The sequence below is a fragment of the Aulonocara stuartgranti genome, assembly GCF_965226115.1.
Source record: "Aulonocara stuartgranti genome assembly, chromosome: 3".
Lineage (NCBI taxonomy): Eukaryota > Metazoa > Chordata > Actinopteri > Cichliformes > Cichlidae > Aulonocara > Aulonocara stuartgranti.
The window spans coordinates 39,607,658-39,621,623 of NC_138941.1; the positions used below are offsets into that span (position 1 = coordinate 39,607,658).

General features: G+C 42.8%; 1 protein-coding gene across 5 annotated transcripts in view; it reads right to left on the minus strand.

Annotated features, from left to right (window-relative positions):
• The window catches only part of chd3 (chromodomain helicase DNA binding protein 3), a 56,469-nt gene that overhangs the window by 38,198 nt on the left and 4,305 nt on the right, over nt 1-13,966 (minus strand). For all 5 annotated transcript variants that reach the window (XM_082525883.1, XM_082525882.1, XM_082525881.1 and 2 more), the window contains exons 6-19: nt 12,204-12,442; nt 10,835-10,974; nt 10,560-10,689; nt 8,402-8,571; nt 6,502-6,771; nt 6,191-6,394; nt 4,566-4,789; nt 4,355-4,486; nt 3,570-3,669; nt 2,363-2,554; nt 2,072-2,272; nt 1,846-1,983; nt 1,318-1,439; nt 471-644 (exon numbers count right to left, since the gene is read on the minus strand). In XM_082525883.1, the coding sequence (XP_082382009.1) occupies nt 471-644; nt 1,318-1,439; nt 1,846-1,983; nt 2,072-2,272; nt 2,363-2,554; nt 3,570-3,669; nt 4,355-4,486; nt 4,566-4,789; nt 6,191-6,394; nt 6,502-6,771; nt 8,402-8,571; nt 10,560-10,689; nt 10,835-10,974; nt 12,204-12,442 (2,436 nt within the window). The remainder of the gene's footprint in view (nt 1-470; nt 645-1,317; nt 1,440-1,845; nt 1,984-2,071; nt 2,273-2,362; nt 2,555-3,569; nt 3,670-4,354; nt 4,487-4,565; nt 4,790-6,190; nt 6,395-6,501; nt 6,772-8,401; nt 8,572-10,559; nt 10,690-10,834; nt 10,975-12,203; nt 12,443-13,966) is intronic.

Here is a 13,966-nt window from a genome sequence, read left to right on the forward strand (position 1 = left end):
TACAAACTCTTCAGTTCTTCAATTCTGTATTTCCAGCTTTGTGGGAACACCTCAACTCTACCGAACACCTTTGGGATGAACTAGAAAGAGTCAGCCCGTCTGATCTGACATCAGTGTCTGACCGCCCAAATGCTTTTCTGCATTAACGGACAACAATCCCACAGACAGGCTCCAACATGTACAAAAGCTTCCCAGGAGAGTGCAGAGGGGTACCAACTCCAGATTAATGCCTGGCTCCTGTTGTTTATACAATGTTTATATAATGTGTAGATCAAGATGAAGTCTTTTTAAAACCTTTTTCTCCCCTCCAACAAACACTTACAAACAACAGAGGATGTATAGACTAACTGTCGCACTTGTACACACAAACACACCCTTTCAGTTGAATCTGACCTTGGTTTTAGGCTACGGAAGATGCTCGTCTAAGTGCTACAAACGTAGATTTGTATCTACATTTGTCAGTGTCATACTTCTGCATAGGGCTCAGCTCCACTCTGACAATCAGCTCGGTCTTGGCGGGCATGTTCTTGAAGACGTCGGCCTTCAGTCTGCGCAACATGTGAGGCCCCAGCAGGTCATGGAGCTTCTTGATCTGGTCCTCCTTGGAAATGTCAGCGAACTCTTCTAGGAAGCCCTCGAGGTTACTGCAAAGAGAGAGAGAAGAAAATCTATCATAGACAATTCTACTGCAACTAGAAATAAGAACAGATGAATTAGTAGAGCTACAAGTACTGGGCACATTACTGTTTACAGGTAATGAGATACGTGTACATAATAGTAACCCCTGTAAACCTAAGCATTAGGCTTTAGACTACTCCAAACACTCAGTTACTATCTTTTCTACTTTTGTGCTGAACAGATATCAGCTTCATTTGCTTCTATGGACGCAACGCTTACAAGCTTTTGTTTGAGGGAGCCAGACGAGGGGCAGCCAATCAGAAGAAAGTGGCCTTTCAAGAGTGTGGCCTCAACTCTTTATAATTGCTAGAAAATTGTCAGTGTTTGTTCAAACACCTGACCATTTTATAATTAGTTAAATATTAATTTGCATACATGAGATTTATTTGTATTATACTTCTACACTCTCACAAACACATAAAAACTCATGTGTTAAATATGACACACTTAACAGAGAGTAGGTAAAACAGCTTTTTCTAACAGGGGATGAAGTGAATGGGCTGCACCAAAAGCTAGAACAGATTCATTATTTTTTAAATTAATGACGACTCATGCAAAGCTACTCTTGTAGGACCCCCTTTTAAAATTAGGTGTTCATGTAGTGTGAAGGTGTGTGCTTTACAAAGAAAGAAGTCCTACTTGAAGCGGTTAGGTGTGAGGAAGTTGAGCAGGTGAAACAGCTCCTCCAGGTTGTTCTGTAACGGAGTTCCTGTGAGCAGAAGCTTGTAGTCGATCTTGTAGTCGTTCAGACGCCTGAAGAACTGGAAACACAAATAAGGAAGCTCAGCGTTATTTAACTCTCAGTGGATTTTTCTAAACTCTTCCACATCATTAAAAAACAAACATATTTGACTTAATTTCACATCAGTTTTATTTCTATAGTGCAAACTCACAACAATAGTCGCCTTAAGGTGTTTTATACTGTAAGTAAATATCTTATATTGCATAGATCTTATAATTAGTTGTAATTAAGTCATTATGGCATGGACCCCAACTTCCTGAAGAAGTACAGCTAATACTTAATCTATTACTCTCATGATAAAGTACATTAAACGACCTATGAAAGTAGTTAAGTACTGTGGGACTAAAGTGTTGCCATTGCATAGTTTGGCCACCAGAGAGAGGTGAAGTGCGTTAATGTGGACTCATATGCAGTAGCTGCTGTACCTTGGACTGGTTGTTCTTAAGGCGGTGAGCTTCATCCACCACCAGACAGGCCCAGTCAATAGACTTCAGCGCCGTTTGGTCGATGGTCACCAGCTCGTAGGAGGTCAGCAGCACGTGGAATTTAATAGGAGCTTCTCGCTGCAGGAGGACAAACAAGGGAGGAAGGATGAGTGGACGCCACTGTCGATATCGTGTTTTCCCGCTACTGCTAACGATCCCTCCTTACCCTCAGTTTGAAGGTCTTCTTTCCTCCCTTGACGGCCGTGTCATCAAAGGAGAACTCGTTCTCTCTGATGATGGCTCGGCTGTCCTTGTCTCCCGTGTACGTCACCACGTAGAAATCGGGGGCCCACATCTCAAACTCCCTCTCCCAGTTGATGATGGTGGAGAGTGGAGCGCTGACTAGAAATGGACCCTTAGTGTGACCCTGAAGCGAGCAGAGAGGGAAATCAGTACCGTGTTACACAGCGAGACTTTAAACAACGTTAAAGGAAAAAAGCAGAGATAAGGTCAGCACCTCTTTGAAAAGTGAATAGAGGAAGACGATGGTTTGGATGGTCTTTCCCAGCCCCATCTCGTCCGCCAGGATGGTGTCAGTGCCCTGAGCCCAGGAAAACCGAAGCCAGTTCAGGCCCTCCAGTTGGTACAGATGTAGCGTGCCGCCCGTTGACGTGACAAAGTCTGGCTGCTCCTCGTATTTTATTGTAGGCTGAAGGGAAGAAATGAGAAAACGGTGAGGAGATACGATTGGGTTAACTGGAAACTCTAAATTGCCATAGGTGTGAATGTGGGAGTGAATGGCTGTCTCTGTCTGTGTGTTAGCCCTGCAACAGACTGGCGACCTGTCCAGCGTGTACCCCGCCTCTCGCCCTAAGACAGCTGGGATAGGCTCCAGCTCCCCCGTGACCCCGATAAAGGATAAGCGGAAGCGAATGGATGGATGGAAATTCCTTTACATTTCCTGAAAACATCTGGATTACCAAGAAAAAACTAATTTCATTCATCAGTCTTTGTTTATTTTCTGTAAAGGTTTTGACTGAAAGGTCAAATTGTGTCTGTTTGTTTGTATTTTGACTTATTGTGGTTTAATGCGCACAGATTTGTACATGATAAAAAAAAAATACTGGCGGTCGCCAATGCTACCACTCAGCCTCCTCGTAGTGTTTCCTGTGACTGCGGTATAAATTTGAAAAATCCCAGGCAATCACTGGGATTTGAACTCGTCGGAGATTTTTAGCAGATGCACTTATGGTACAGATTTTAAACTCCTATGTAACCTACTGAGTTGTCAGATTTACAAACCTCTCCACGCTGAACAATTATGAGGTTATGAATCAGAAACTGTTCAATAATCTACATTTTCAAAGATAGTTTTGAGCAATATTACCAAGAGAGAGGCTTAGATATGCAAAATGAGAAATATTGGAAAGTGTGGTTATTCTCCCATGCTGCATCGGACAGCTTTAGTAAAACTATTAGTAAAAATAATCGAAGTCGGTTCACCAGTGGTGTGCTTTTATACAATAAAGATCCTTAAATGTGTACAATTTAACACAAAAATAAAGGGAACACATTGTAAGGGAATCCTTACAGTATAGCATATAAAAAATGTAAATCTGAATTGCAGTATGTGATTGTTCTTATAAGAAACATTTAATAACTTTATAACAAAAAAGAGTGACTGGCTAACAGCAGACAGCAGCTGCACACTTTACAATACTCACATCAGTGAGTGGTGAGCCTGGAGACTCATCTTCACCCTCATCTGAGTTCTTGTTCCTTATCTTCCTGGGTTTGTCTGGGTCCTCCTTCATTATGGCGTCCCTGTTAAACAGCAGCAGAATTATTGCCACGTCGCTGACACTAAGCTGTTCACTCTAGCAGGGATCCGATTCATCAAAGGGAGATGAGACTGCACGTATACGTAGGCAGGTCTCTGTGAAGCGGCTGAAAAACACTAGCGGACTTGCTTTAACCTCCTAAAACCCGAACTTTTTCATTGCATGAAATTTTAATTTCTCTTTGGGCTGATTGAGACCTGATGAATGTAAAAACAACGAATGATCATTTTACCTGATGTAGTTTCTGAGAAAAGTTATATCCACATATGAGGAGATTTGCATTAAATTTCGATAGAACATTATAAAGTCACAATTGATGTGCAAAACTTTTTATTTGGTGTCTGAACACAGCAGCATTTTTCCTGAGTACAAAAACAAAATGAGAAACAGCAGCTGTGCCCCTTTGAGCAATATGGTTCATTTGTTACAGGCATACGTCTTCCTGAAACTGTTAGCATCACTTCAAAGTCAAAAAAGTAAAAGATTTCAGAGCATGAAACATGAAACATTTCAGGTGGCAGTGTAATGTCCTCGTAACTGCATATCAGGCCTTTGTAGAGCAAAATTTAGTATTGTGGTCTGGACAACCCAAAATGTGATGCCCACATATGTGGACGGCAGGTTTTAGGAGGTTAATAAATGAGAAATACAGCTTTAAAAACAAATACCTGTGTTTCCAGTAGCTGGCCTTGTAAATTGCAAAGTCGGGGATATCCATGTCGTCTCTCTCCCATGTACACTGGTCGTAGGCGAGGTCTCGCCACTTGACCAGGTAGTGGTATATCCCCTTCTTATCCACACTAGCAGGGAGACACATGATCACAGTTAGTGGTCCTTCACAAACCTGACCTCTGCGTGCTTGTGTGCACGGCTCTTTACCTGTGATTGATGATCCGGTGAATCATCATCCACTCGGGCTTGATGCCATATCTGTAGTATTTGTCCTCCATGATGGCATACTGGGGGTCTTTGGCCCTCCTCTTCTCGCTCTTTCCTACTCCGTTCTCATCCTCTCCCCCCGAGCCGTAGTCCAAGCTGGGAGGCTCGTCCATGTCCGTCTTCCTCTGGTAGTTTCTATACATGACCGAGTGGAAGATCTCCAGCTGATGAGACAAAGACATTAGTTGGTCAGATGATCATTTTTCAGGTGAGGACGTCCTAGATTTGTGGTTTTCAAAACCATTTTTTTTTCATTGTTTAGACTTGGAAAAACGTGACCCTCGTCATATATTTTATTCTAAATATGGAGAGCAGTTGTTTATATTTCAGCCACGGTTTGATTTCCATTGTTAGATCTTTTAAATCTGAAGCATTAGAGACTCAACACAGGAGAACAATCTAAAAAATGTAGAAAGCAGTTTTTGCTGTTTTGTTTCATAAATCTGGTGAATACAAAAATGCTGAGTAAACACTGCAAATGACATGCTGAGTGCAGTTTTTAAAGTAGAAAGGAAATTTAAGGGAATAATAATCTTTAGTGATGGTGATGATGTACGTTCATTTACAAATACCATCTATGGCTGTAAAAACAGTCGCTAAAATATGTGTAAACAGTAGGACCGCCCTGTGAATAAAGCTTCCAAGGATCAGTTTAAGATTCTTGGGGTCGAGCATTTGCTTATGCAGATAATCGAATGCGCTGCACTCGTGGTTCGCCTGATAGCGCCCATTCTGTCCCCTTTAAGACGCCTGTGTGTGAAGTAGGTCCCTTGTTGAGGGAAGAGTGTGCGAGAAGCGGCTGCAGCCACAGAGATGATTAAGCAACAGTTACACATGATATACATAGTTTCAGTGTAACAACAATCCAAACAAGGTCCTATAAAGGGCCGTTTGTGGGTGGTCTGGTGTGGGCTTTCTCTTTCATACTTCTCCTCCAGGGTGGGCAAGCAAAAGTTATTTTTTGTGGTTATTAGCTAATGAGCCAGGCTAGAGTCAAAACACAACTGCATTTTAACCTCTGAAGGACATGTAACAAGTAAAACTCTAACTCTGTAAGTTTAAATATGTCTTTTAACAACAACAAACCAGGCTGACTACCTGAGACGGCTACTTCATTGGTTACACCTTGCTGGGCTGGACCCAGTTTAGCCTTCAGAACGACTTTAATTCTTCACGGCACAGATTCCACAAGGTGCTGGAAGTCCACATCGTGTCTACGTGTCTAAAGGCATAGAGTTGCTGCCATGTGTTGACTTTTTAGATATTTTTGTACTGGTATACCTGATGGCCAGTGTGTGTATAAGAAATATCAGTTATTTTATAGGGAGCAATACTGTGAATTTAATTTAATTACTTTATTAACATTTTTGCTACGGCATGTTGTCAAAGGGATGTACATTAGGCTGCAGGAGCTTGATTAAAAAGACAGATGTGTGCTGTCTGGTTCATTACTCTGACACGTGTGTGGCTAAAAAAAAAGAAGAAGAAGAAATATTTGGACTGAGGAGGGGGAATCCCTAGAAAACAGACTTGCCATTATTTGTGGTTGTGACTTTCAGACTCACCTGCAGCTCAGTGATCCAGGTGCAGTGCCAGTAGGACTGTCCGGTCAGCTTTACAAAGAACTCCCTCTCTGCCCTGCCTTTCATTGGTGGCGGTGGCGGGGCGTCGGGTGGAGCGTCGGGAGCGGGTGGAACAGGAATGGGAGGTGGAGGCTCACCCCATCGCCAGTGGAGGATCTTTTGGACACGTCCCTTGATTGGCGGACACTGGAGCAAAAATGCATTTTTAAAATCACATCAGTTTATTTAAGCGAGAAGATGGAAATCTGTGAGGTATAGATTAAAAAAATACTGTGACAAGAGCATCAACTGACCGTGCATCGTGGACACAGCCACTCTCCGTTGGGAATCTCCGGCAACGGCGGGTTCAGACAGTGGATGTGGTAGGAAGACGTACAGGTGTCGCAGCACAACAGCTCACCTCCGTCTTTACACACCCGACAGAACTCCATGTGGTCGTCATCTTCCTCCTCCGCCCCAGTGGCGACCCTCACGCCGACCTCTGATATCACTCTGTCCTCGCTGTCCTCCTCAAAATCCTCAAAGTCTTCGTCTTTTGCTTCCCACTGGATTCCCTCTTTTTCCTGAAAGAAAGCGAGAGAAAACAAAACCGTTAAACTGAGGAACATCCTGAACACATGAAGTAAAAGGAGCTTTCAACAACCACAAGATGCTTATTGAGAATTTTGTGGTTACATATTAATGACTCACAGAAAAAAATTAAGCTGCTAATGTTGCCAGCTGTTCATTGCACTGAGAGTCCTGGCTCCCATTGACTCTTTTAGCCTTAAGTGGGAATGTGGTTGTGAGACATAAGATAAGCGGGAGAAGGACCTTTGCTGGAGCTGCTCAGGTGCTGTTTTAAGTAGGCCTCCGTGACTGTGAAGGATGGAGTTTGTGAAAAATAGACCACTGCTCCAAGTGAGCCTATTCTGGGTGAATAAAGGTTAAAAAAAGAAATACCTGATTTATGTAACAGCTGCAGTATGTAACCCATATTTGGGGTCTACTATCCCTGTGCAACACTGACAGTTAAAGTAAATGTCTGCTATCTCAGTCACTACAGACCAAAGCTTATATAAAACACAGTTTTGGCAACTACTGTACGATATTAAAACCGGCATTTGCCAATTTGTAAATGTAGCCTGGTGACATATAGGGAGCTCACACTCCGGAGGAAAGCAAGCAGCTTTTCGCCTTGCTGTGCAGAATAAAATGAGAATGTGAAATCGTTTATTTGCAAGAACCAGTGACTTTCAAACTGCAGAATGGTTACACGGCATTACAAATCATTGCTTTTTGAATAATGCATACATATTTACAACATGGCATTTGATTGTTGAAATGTTCACGATTAATGAAGTGGAAATTTTGACTGTGCTATAGCACCTACTCGGGGGAGTCGAAATTTTCCAAAAAAAAAAGGACCAGAAAAAATCCCCAACCCTTTCAAAGTGTAAGTATCTCACTAGCACGTCAACAAACACCTTGAGTGTGACAGTTATACTGCTCTGATCCAGCTCTCCTTCAAATTCAATGCCAGTCTACCACTTCTTGGTATTCAGGGATGCTTGACTCAGATAAACCTGACACTTGCGCTGAATAAACAGCAGGTAAAAAGCTTCTTTTCAGCTTCCTGTTTGTCACCAGTGCATGCCCTTTCCCTCTTTTTCTCCGCTCCTCCAGTCAGTTAGCTAAATGACATTTAAGCGCAAGTATCGCTCACTTTGTTCACACTTTCGATATCAATACCAGGTCGTCCCTACAGATAAAAACACGTGACTCATAAAGAAACTAAAAAGCTAAACCAGTCGAAACAATCACATAAAATTCTACACAGTGGATTTAATGCAGCAATTTAGTGAGCAGTTTCACAGCACCTTAACTGACTAATCTCAGAGATCTGATACCAAGACTTCGCAGCATCTAGAAATTAGCACTGAGCAATATTTGTGCCATTGCTGAATAGATTACACCCACATTTGGCGACAGTTTTTTGTTGAGGCAGGATGTCTGCACGTAGCCGCTTCCCCGCTCAGATTTCTGATAAGCTTAAAGGGTTTCTACTCATCTGATCCTCCAAGAAAACAAGCTTTAACTAACAGTAACAGGTGTTTTTGCTGCTCAGGTAGCCACACAGCTCGGAGATAAGTTGTGGAATAAAAACGATGCAAAGGAGACGGGAAAATAAAAAACAGGAGCAGTTGTACTTACACAATGGGGACAGCTCCACTTGCCCTCGGGGGCCTTGTCCAGCTCAGGCTCAAGGCAGACGAGGTGGTACGCTCGAGGACAGGTGTCGCACAGGATGATCTCCCCGCCCTGCTGACACACCTCACAGTAGTCCTGGTGATCGGTCTCGTAGCCATCCCCTTCCTCTTCACCTGGGAAGGGAGATAGCAAGCACAGGGCGAGTTGACAAGCACTGACAAAAGGTCACAAACCATTTCTGTGTTTTTCACCCCAAATAACTGAACTGCTCATTTTTCACTTCCAACTATAACCATGCAGTTTCATGTGTAACTTAAAACAAGTGCAGTCAAATGTGAGAGATGTGCGTGACGTTTTCAGGAACACGGGGTGAAGTTTTAGGTACGTGCTGCATGTTTGAACTTTTTCAGAACTAAAAGAAAAACTGAAAAACGCAAGTGAAACACTTGAAGCTGCTCGGATTTGCAGCACATCTGCACGCTTGTAATGCAGAAGGTTTGCAAATGATCAAGTTTTGGCCTTCTTGGCAAAATGAAATCACGCTACCAGACGTGACAATAGTCAGATTTAGCTTATGGATGCACGTGTAATGAGTTTGGATTAAGTGCAGAGTCTCAGTTTGCATTTGAGGAGTTGAACAAAATAGTGCATTCATCACTGAGAAACTGAAGTCATTTTTGTACACAGTGCCTTCTTTCCATGGCCTCAGTGTAATTCACACACACAAAACACACCTGTCTATGAAAAAGGCATGTGTTATATTTTTACGTTATTTCTTCACTAATTCAAAATGTAAAAGGTCTTTCTTTATTCCAATAGTTGCATTTGTAAGCTGTTGATGTGAACTCACAGCATGTGATCAGCGCAAGTGAAACAAGTTCAACTTCAAGATTAGAGTCAAACTTATATCAATTTTGGCAATTTAAGAAACTACTAAATGGGAGGTAATAATACTGTAAACTAACATATGAGGGACTGATAAATACAATAGATGGTTGCCTAAGCAACATAAGGAGACCTGGACGTCCAGGAAAGACAACAGTTGTGGATGATCATAGGATCCTTTCTATGGTAAAGAAATGTCTGCTCACAACATCCAACTGAGAAAACATATCAGGAAGTAAGCATATCTTAACTTGAGAACAGATTTAATGAAAAACAAACAAACAATAAAACATAAGCTATCCCAGAATATGCAAAGGCTCAGGTTAGATTTGACCAAATTATGTCTAAAAACCCCTTTCGAGCAGCTCAGGAACAGCATTTTTGGACACACTAATTTGCCCCAGAATAACAGAAGAAAGAATTGTGAAGGCTGCTCCTTCTGCTCATAATCAACATAATCTGTGAAACGCGGTAAAGGCAGTGTGACGAATGGTTACCCGCAGCTTCCAGTGACACTGGGCACTATTGTTTATTGATGATGGGACAGAAAACAGAAGCAGACACATTAATTCTGAAGTGAACAGAGCTTATTGAAGGTTAACAAGTGGAATCATCTGGAATGGCAGAGCCAATCACCTGATCGCAACCCGATCGAGCACGCATTTCTCATCCTGAACACGCAACTGAAGACAGAGAGACACATTAACAAGTAACTAAAGACAGCTGCATGGGGATGTCCATGCACTCCAGACTACTGAAAATCAACATTTGATTTTTGATTTTTTTTTATGTTTTATGTTTATGCATCTCCAGTTTTGTGTTATAAATAGGAGACTATAAAAAGTCAAATTATTCACTTTGTGCAGTATTTTTGTTCAATCTGCACGCTGTCTCCATTTTAACCAAGCTCCAGTAATATGAATGTTTTGTTAAATAGCTGCTAAGAATATACTCCAAGAGTATACAGACTGTAACTGTATTCATCTGCAGCTGGAAGCACCTTCATCCTCTGCCTATCTCATCCCTCACACAGTTCAGTCATCGCTCCACTGCTGTTAATACTGTTTCCCAGCTCAGGTTCATCCTTTTAAATACACTTTTATCAGCAAAGAGAGAAGATTATTGTCTGAACCAGAAGAGTTGAGCTGCATTATTCCTTTGGATTCCAATAAGCCAAAGTAAACTTAACAGTGGAGCTGTAAGATGGATGTGGACAGGGAGGCTGTACATCATTTATAATTATGTGCTGTACGTATAACAAGCAGGCTGCGCTTACTTTTCTTCTTCTTCTTGGCAGGCCGTCCGCGCTTGTTCTTCTTCACTCGGCCAGAGCTGTCAGAGCGAACCGAGGAGCTGTGAACGCTGGAGTCCTCCTGCTCAGACTCGTCCTCATCCATATCCTCGCTCTAGCAGAGCACGAGAAAGCACGGGGGCAGTGAGTGAAGTGAGGAGAGACAGGTAACAAGAAACAGAGGAAAACAATAGGGAGCGACGCTGTTTTTAACTTCCACCGATTCAGTGTTTCACGAATACTCTAAACTTCACACTCACCGAGCAGCTCTTCTTCCTCTTGGCACTGATAGGTGATAATTTAATACGGATGGGTGCCATCTTTTTAGCTTTGGCTACGGCTGAAGCCTTTTTCTTGTCTGGAACTCGAGGACTTTTACTGCGCTTCTTGTAACCCGGACCTGGACAGACAGCATAACAAAGAAGCTGTATCAGTGAGCTGTATCAGAAAAGGGATAGAGGTAAATGAGAGGTTAGCATTAGTTTACTGCTCTCCATTAGCATGTACAGCACATGTGCAAAAGTCTCGAGCCACCCCTCATACCCTTAGATTTTGCCAGGAAAAGGGGAAACAGGTGCAGCAGTTAGTTGAAACGCGCAAACATACATGGAAATATATTTCTATTCAGTTTGAAAGTCAATATTTGGTTTGACCACCTTTATTCTTAAACTCTCTTAGTCAGCTTTCCTGTAATTTCTTTAAGTAGTCTTCAGGAATAGCTCTCCAGGCTTCTTGAAGGACTTTCAAAGCTCTTCTTTGGATGTTTCTGCCTTTTGTTCTGTTCTCTGTCAAAATGATCCCACACTGCTTCAATAATGTTGAGGTCTGAGCTCAGAGGAGGCCAATCCATCACTGATAGAGTTCCACTGTGTCTTTTTCTATCCAGGTATGTTTTTACAGCATTGGCAGCGTTTTTTGGATCGTTGTCATGCTGAAAAATGAAGCTGCTGCCAATCAGATGCTTTGCAGGTATTGCATGATCTAATGGATCATCTACGTTCATAATTCCACTCATTTTGACAAGATCTCTGACACCACTGGGTGAAATGCAGCTTTAAACCATGACAGTGCCTCCACCCTGTTTATAAAGATGGCTGTAGACACTCACTGGTATACCTCTCTCCTGACCTCCTCTCTGTATATCAACGATGATTTGACTCAATATTTTCAAATTTGGATTCATCACTCCATTAGACCTGTTTCACAGTCCAGTTCTTGTGTAATTTGACATACCCCAGTCTTTTGTCCCTGCTTCCCTTCCTTAAAAATGGCTTCTTGTGCAGACAGCTGACACTGGTTAGGTGTTAGGTGCCTTTTTTAAGCATGCTGATCAACAACTCAGTGTTAAGTAGTTTAAACAAACAAATAAAACCATTTCTCTGAAAGTGATCAGGAACTAGGATTGAAGTAAAAATTAGTTTCCAAAGAAAGATTTTGAAATACTTTCAGAAAGTACATTTACATAAAAGTCTGGCTCCTTGGAAACAAAATCTAAAGAAATGAGGGGTGGTTCAACATTTTTGCGCAGTTCTGTAAACCTAACATCGGTCAACATCTGCTGTGTTCATCGTGTGCCTCTAAAACATCTCGTTGCCCTGGTCCTAGTACAGGAATGGGAAGACGACAGACCTTTGCCCTCTTTTGTCTTGGCTTTTCTAACAGGTGGAGGCTGAGGTGGCGGTTCAGGTGAGGCGGTCGCTGCAGAGACCTGCTCGGCAACAGCGATGGCAGCGGCCGCAGCCGCCGCCGCCACAGCTGCAGCGTTGCCCTTGAAGGGGTTGTTAGAGCTAAACTCCCTCCACTTGACCCCCAGGATGGTCATCATCTTTGACATGGGGATCTTAGGGTTCTTCTTGGCGATCATCGGCCTAAGAGAGAGCGTTGTGAGAGTGAAACCACATAACCAAAATGAATAAACTTTCACCTCCATCAAGAGAGCCAATCACCAGGTTCATTTGTCAATTAGCTTTCCTACCAGCTGCAGACAAGTTGGCTGAACAGGCGCTGGGCATTACACATTACTTATGAGAGTCAAAGCAGGTATGAGTCAGCCCCAGAGACCGAGGCTCAGGCTGCTGCTGACACAGTGTTACATGTAACACGGGGGCTGCTGTCTCATTTATACAAAGCTGGGATGATAAAGACACGGCTGCCACAGGGGGACAGAAACAAGTAATAGTAGTCAACCCAGGCTACTGGCGTCTGTGCTAACAGACACTTAACAGGAGCTCTTCTTCATTAAGGAGGAAGCAGTGTCACCAAAAAGCATCAAATCGTTTTGACATTATTATTATTATTAAGGTTCGTTTGGTATTAATAGGTTCAAGTCCTGTCAATGAAACAGTTTCATTTCCATGTGTTGTAGAATCAACCATATATGGACGTTTATTGATGTTTCTATTGTATCTAACCATCCGTTCTACTGCTTATTTGGGTCCTTGTCCCAGGGGGCAAAAGTCAAACAGAGTTGACTAGATCTCCCCTCTCTCTGTCTCTAGCCACCGCCTACAGATTAGGGACCATAATGAAGCATTTCAGTCATAACATACAATGTCTTCAAGACATCTTGGATCAGGCCTGAGGTCACCAAGCCCAAAATACACCTCACCACGAAAGCCATGAGGCACCTTAACTCAGAGCATCTCCAAGATGAACAAGCTTCTCCTCGAGTTTAGAAATATTTCACAGACAGCTCCTTTCTGTCTGTCAGCTAGACGCCAGGTAGGAACTTTGCCTAGAGGCTCAGCTCTGTCATCACCACAACAGACCAGGTGGGCACCCGTATCACCACAGCTGCTCGGGATCAAGACCCTCAAGCACCTGAACTCTGTAAAAGTTAGCCAGCCAAGCCGAGGACTCCTCACTCTCCTAACCAGCCTCGTCACATGAGCTGAGCAGTTACAGTAAGCTTACCAGCAGATGTAGACACTGTGGGGGAGTAAAGAATAAAAACAACAAGCCATAAGTCTGTGAAGGTTCTCAGTCATCCAGGTCATCGTAGTCAAAGGAGCTTGCAAAGAAAAGCGTCTGGACTTCTTTAAGTTGCTTGAAGATGCTTCTCGGATAAGAGGTGAAACGTCTTCAAGCAACTTAAAGAAGTCCAGACGCTTTTCTTTGCAAGCTCCTTTGACAACAAGCCATAAGCACATTGTCAACATCCACATAGTTAGCAGCAGCACTTCCACTCCCATCAGATCAGCTAACGGGAATCTGACTCCACTCTGCAACTCAAACAGAAGTTAGAATCAAAAGATTTCCAAACTGCACCCCTGCAGTGCAAAGTCACAGCGAGTGTGCGGAGCTAATGTCTTTTGAATACAGGCGTAATGACACGACATTTCCAGACAAACGTTCCCACAGGACGTCAGCACTCTTACTCGTCTTTTACCCTG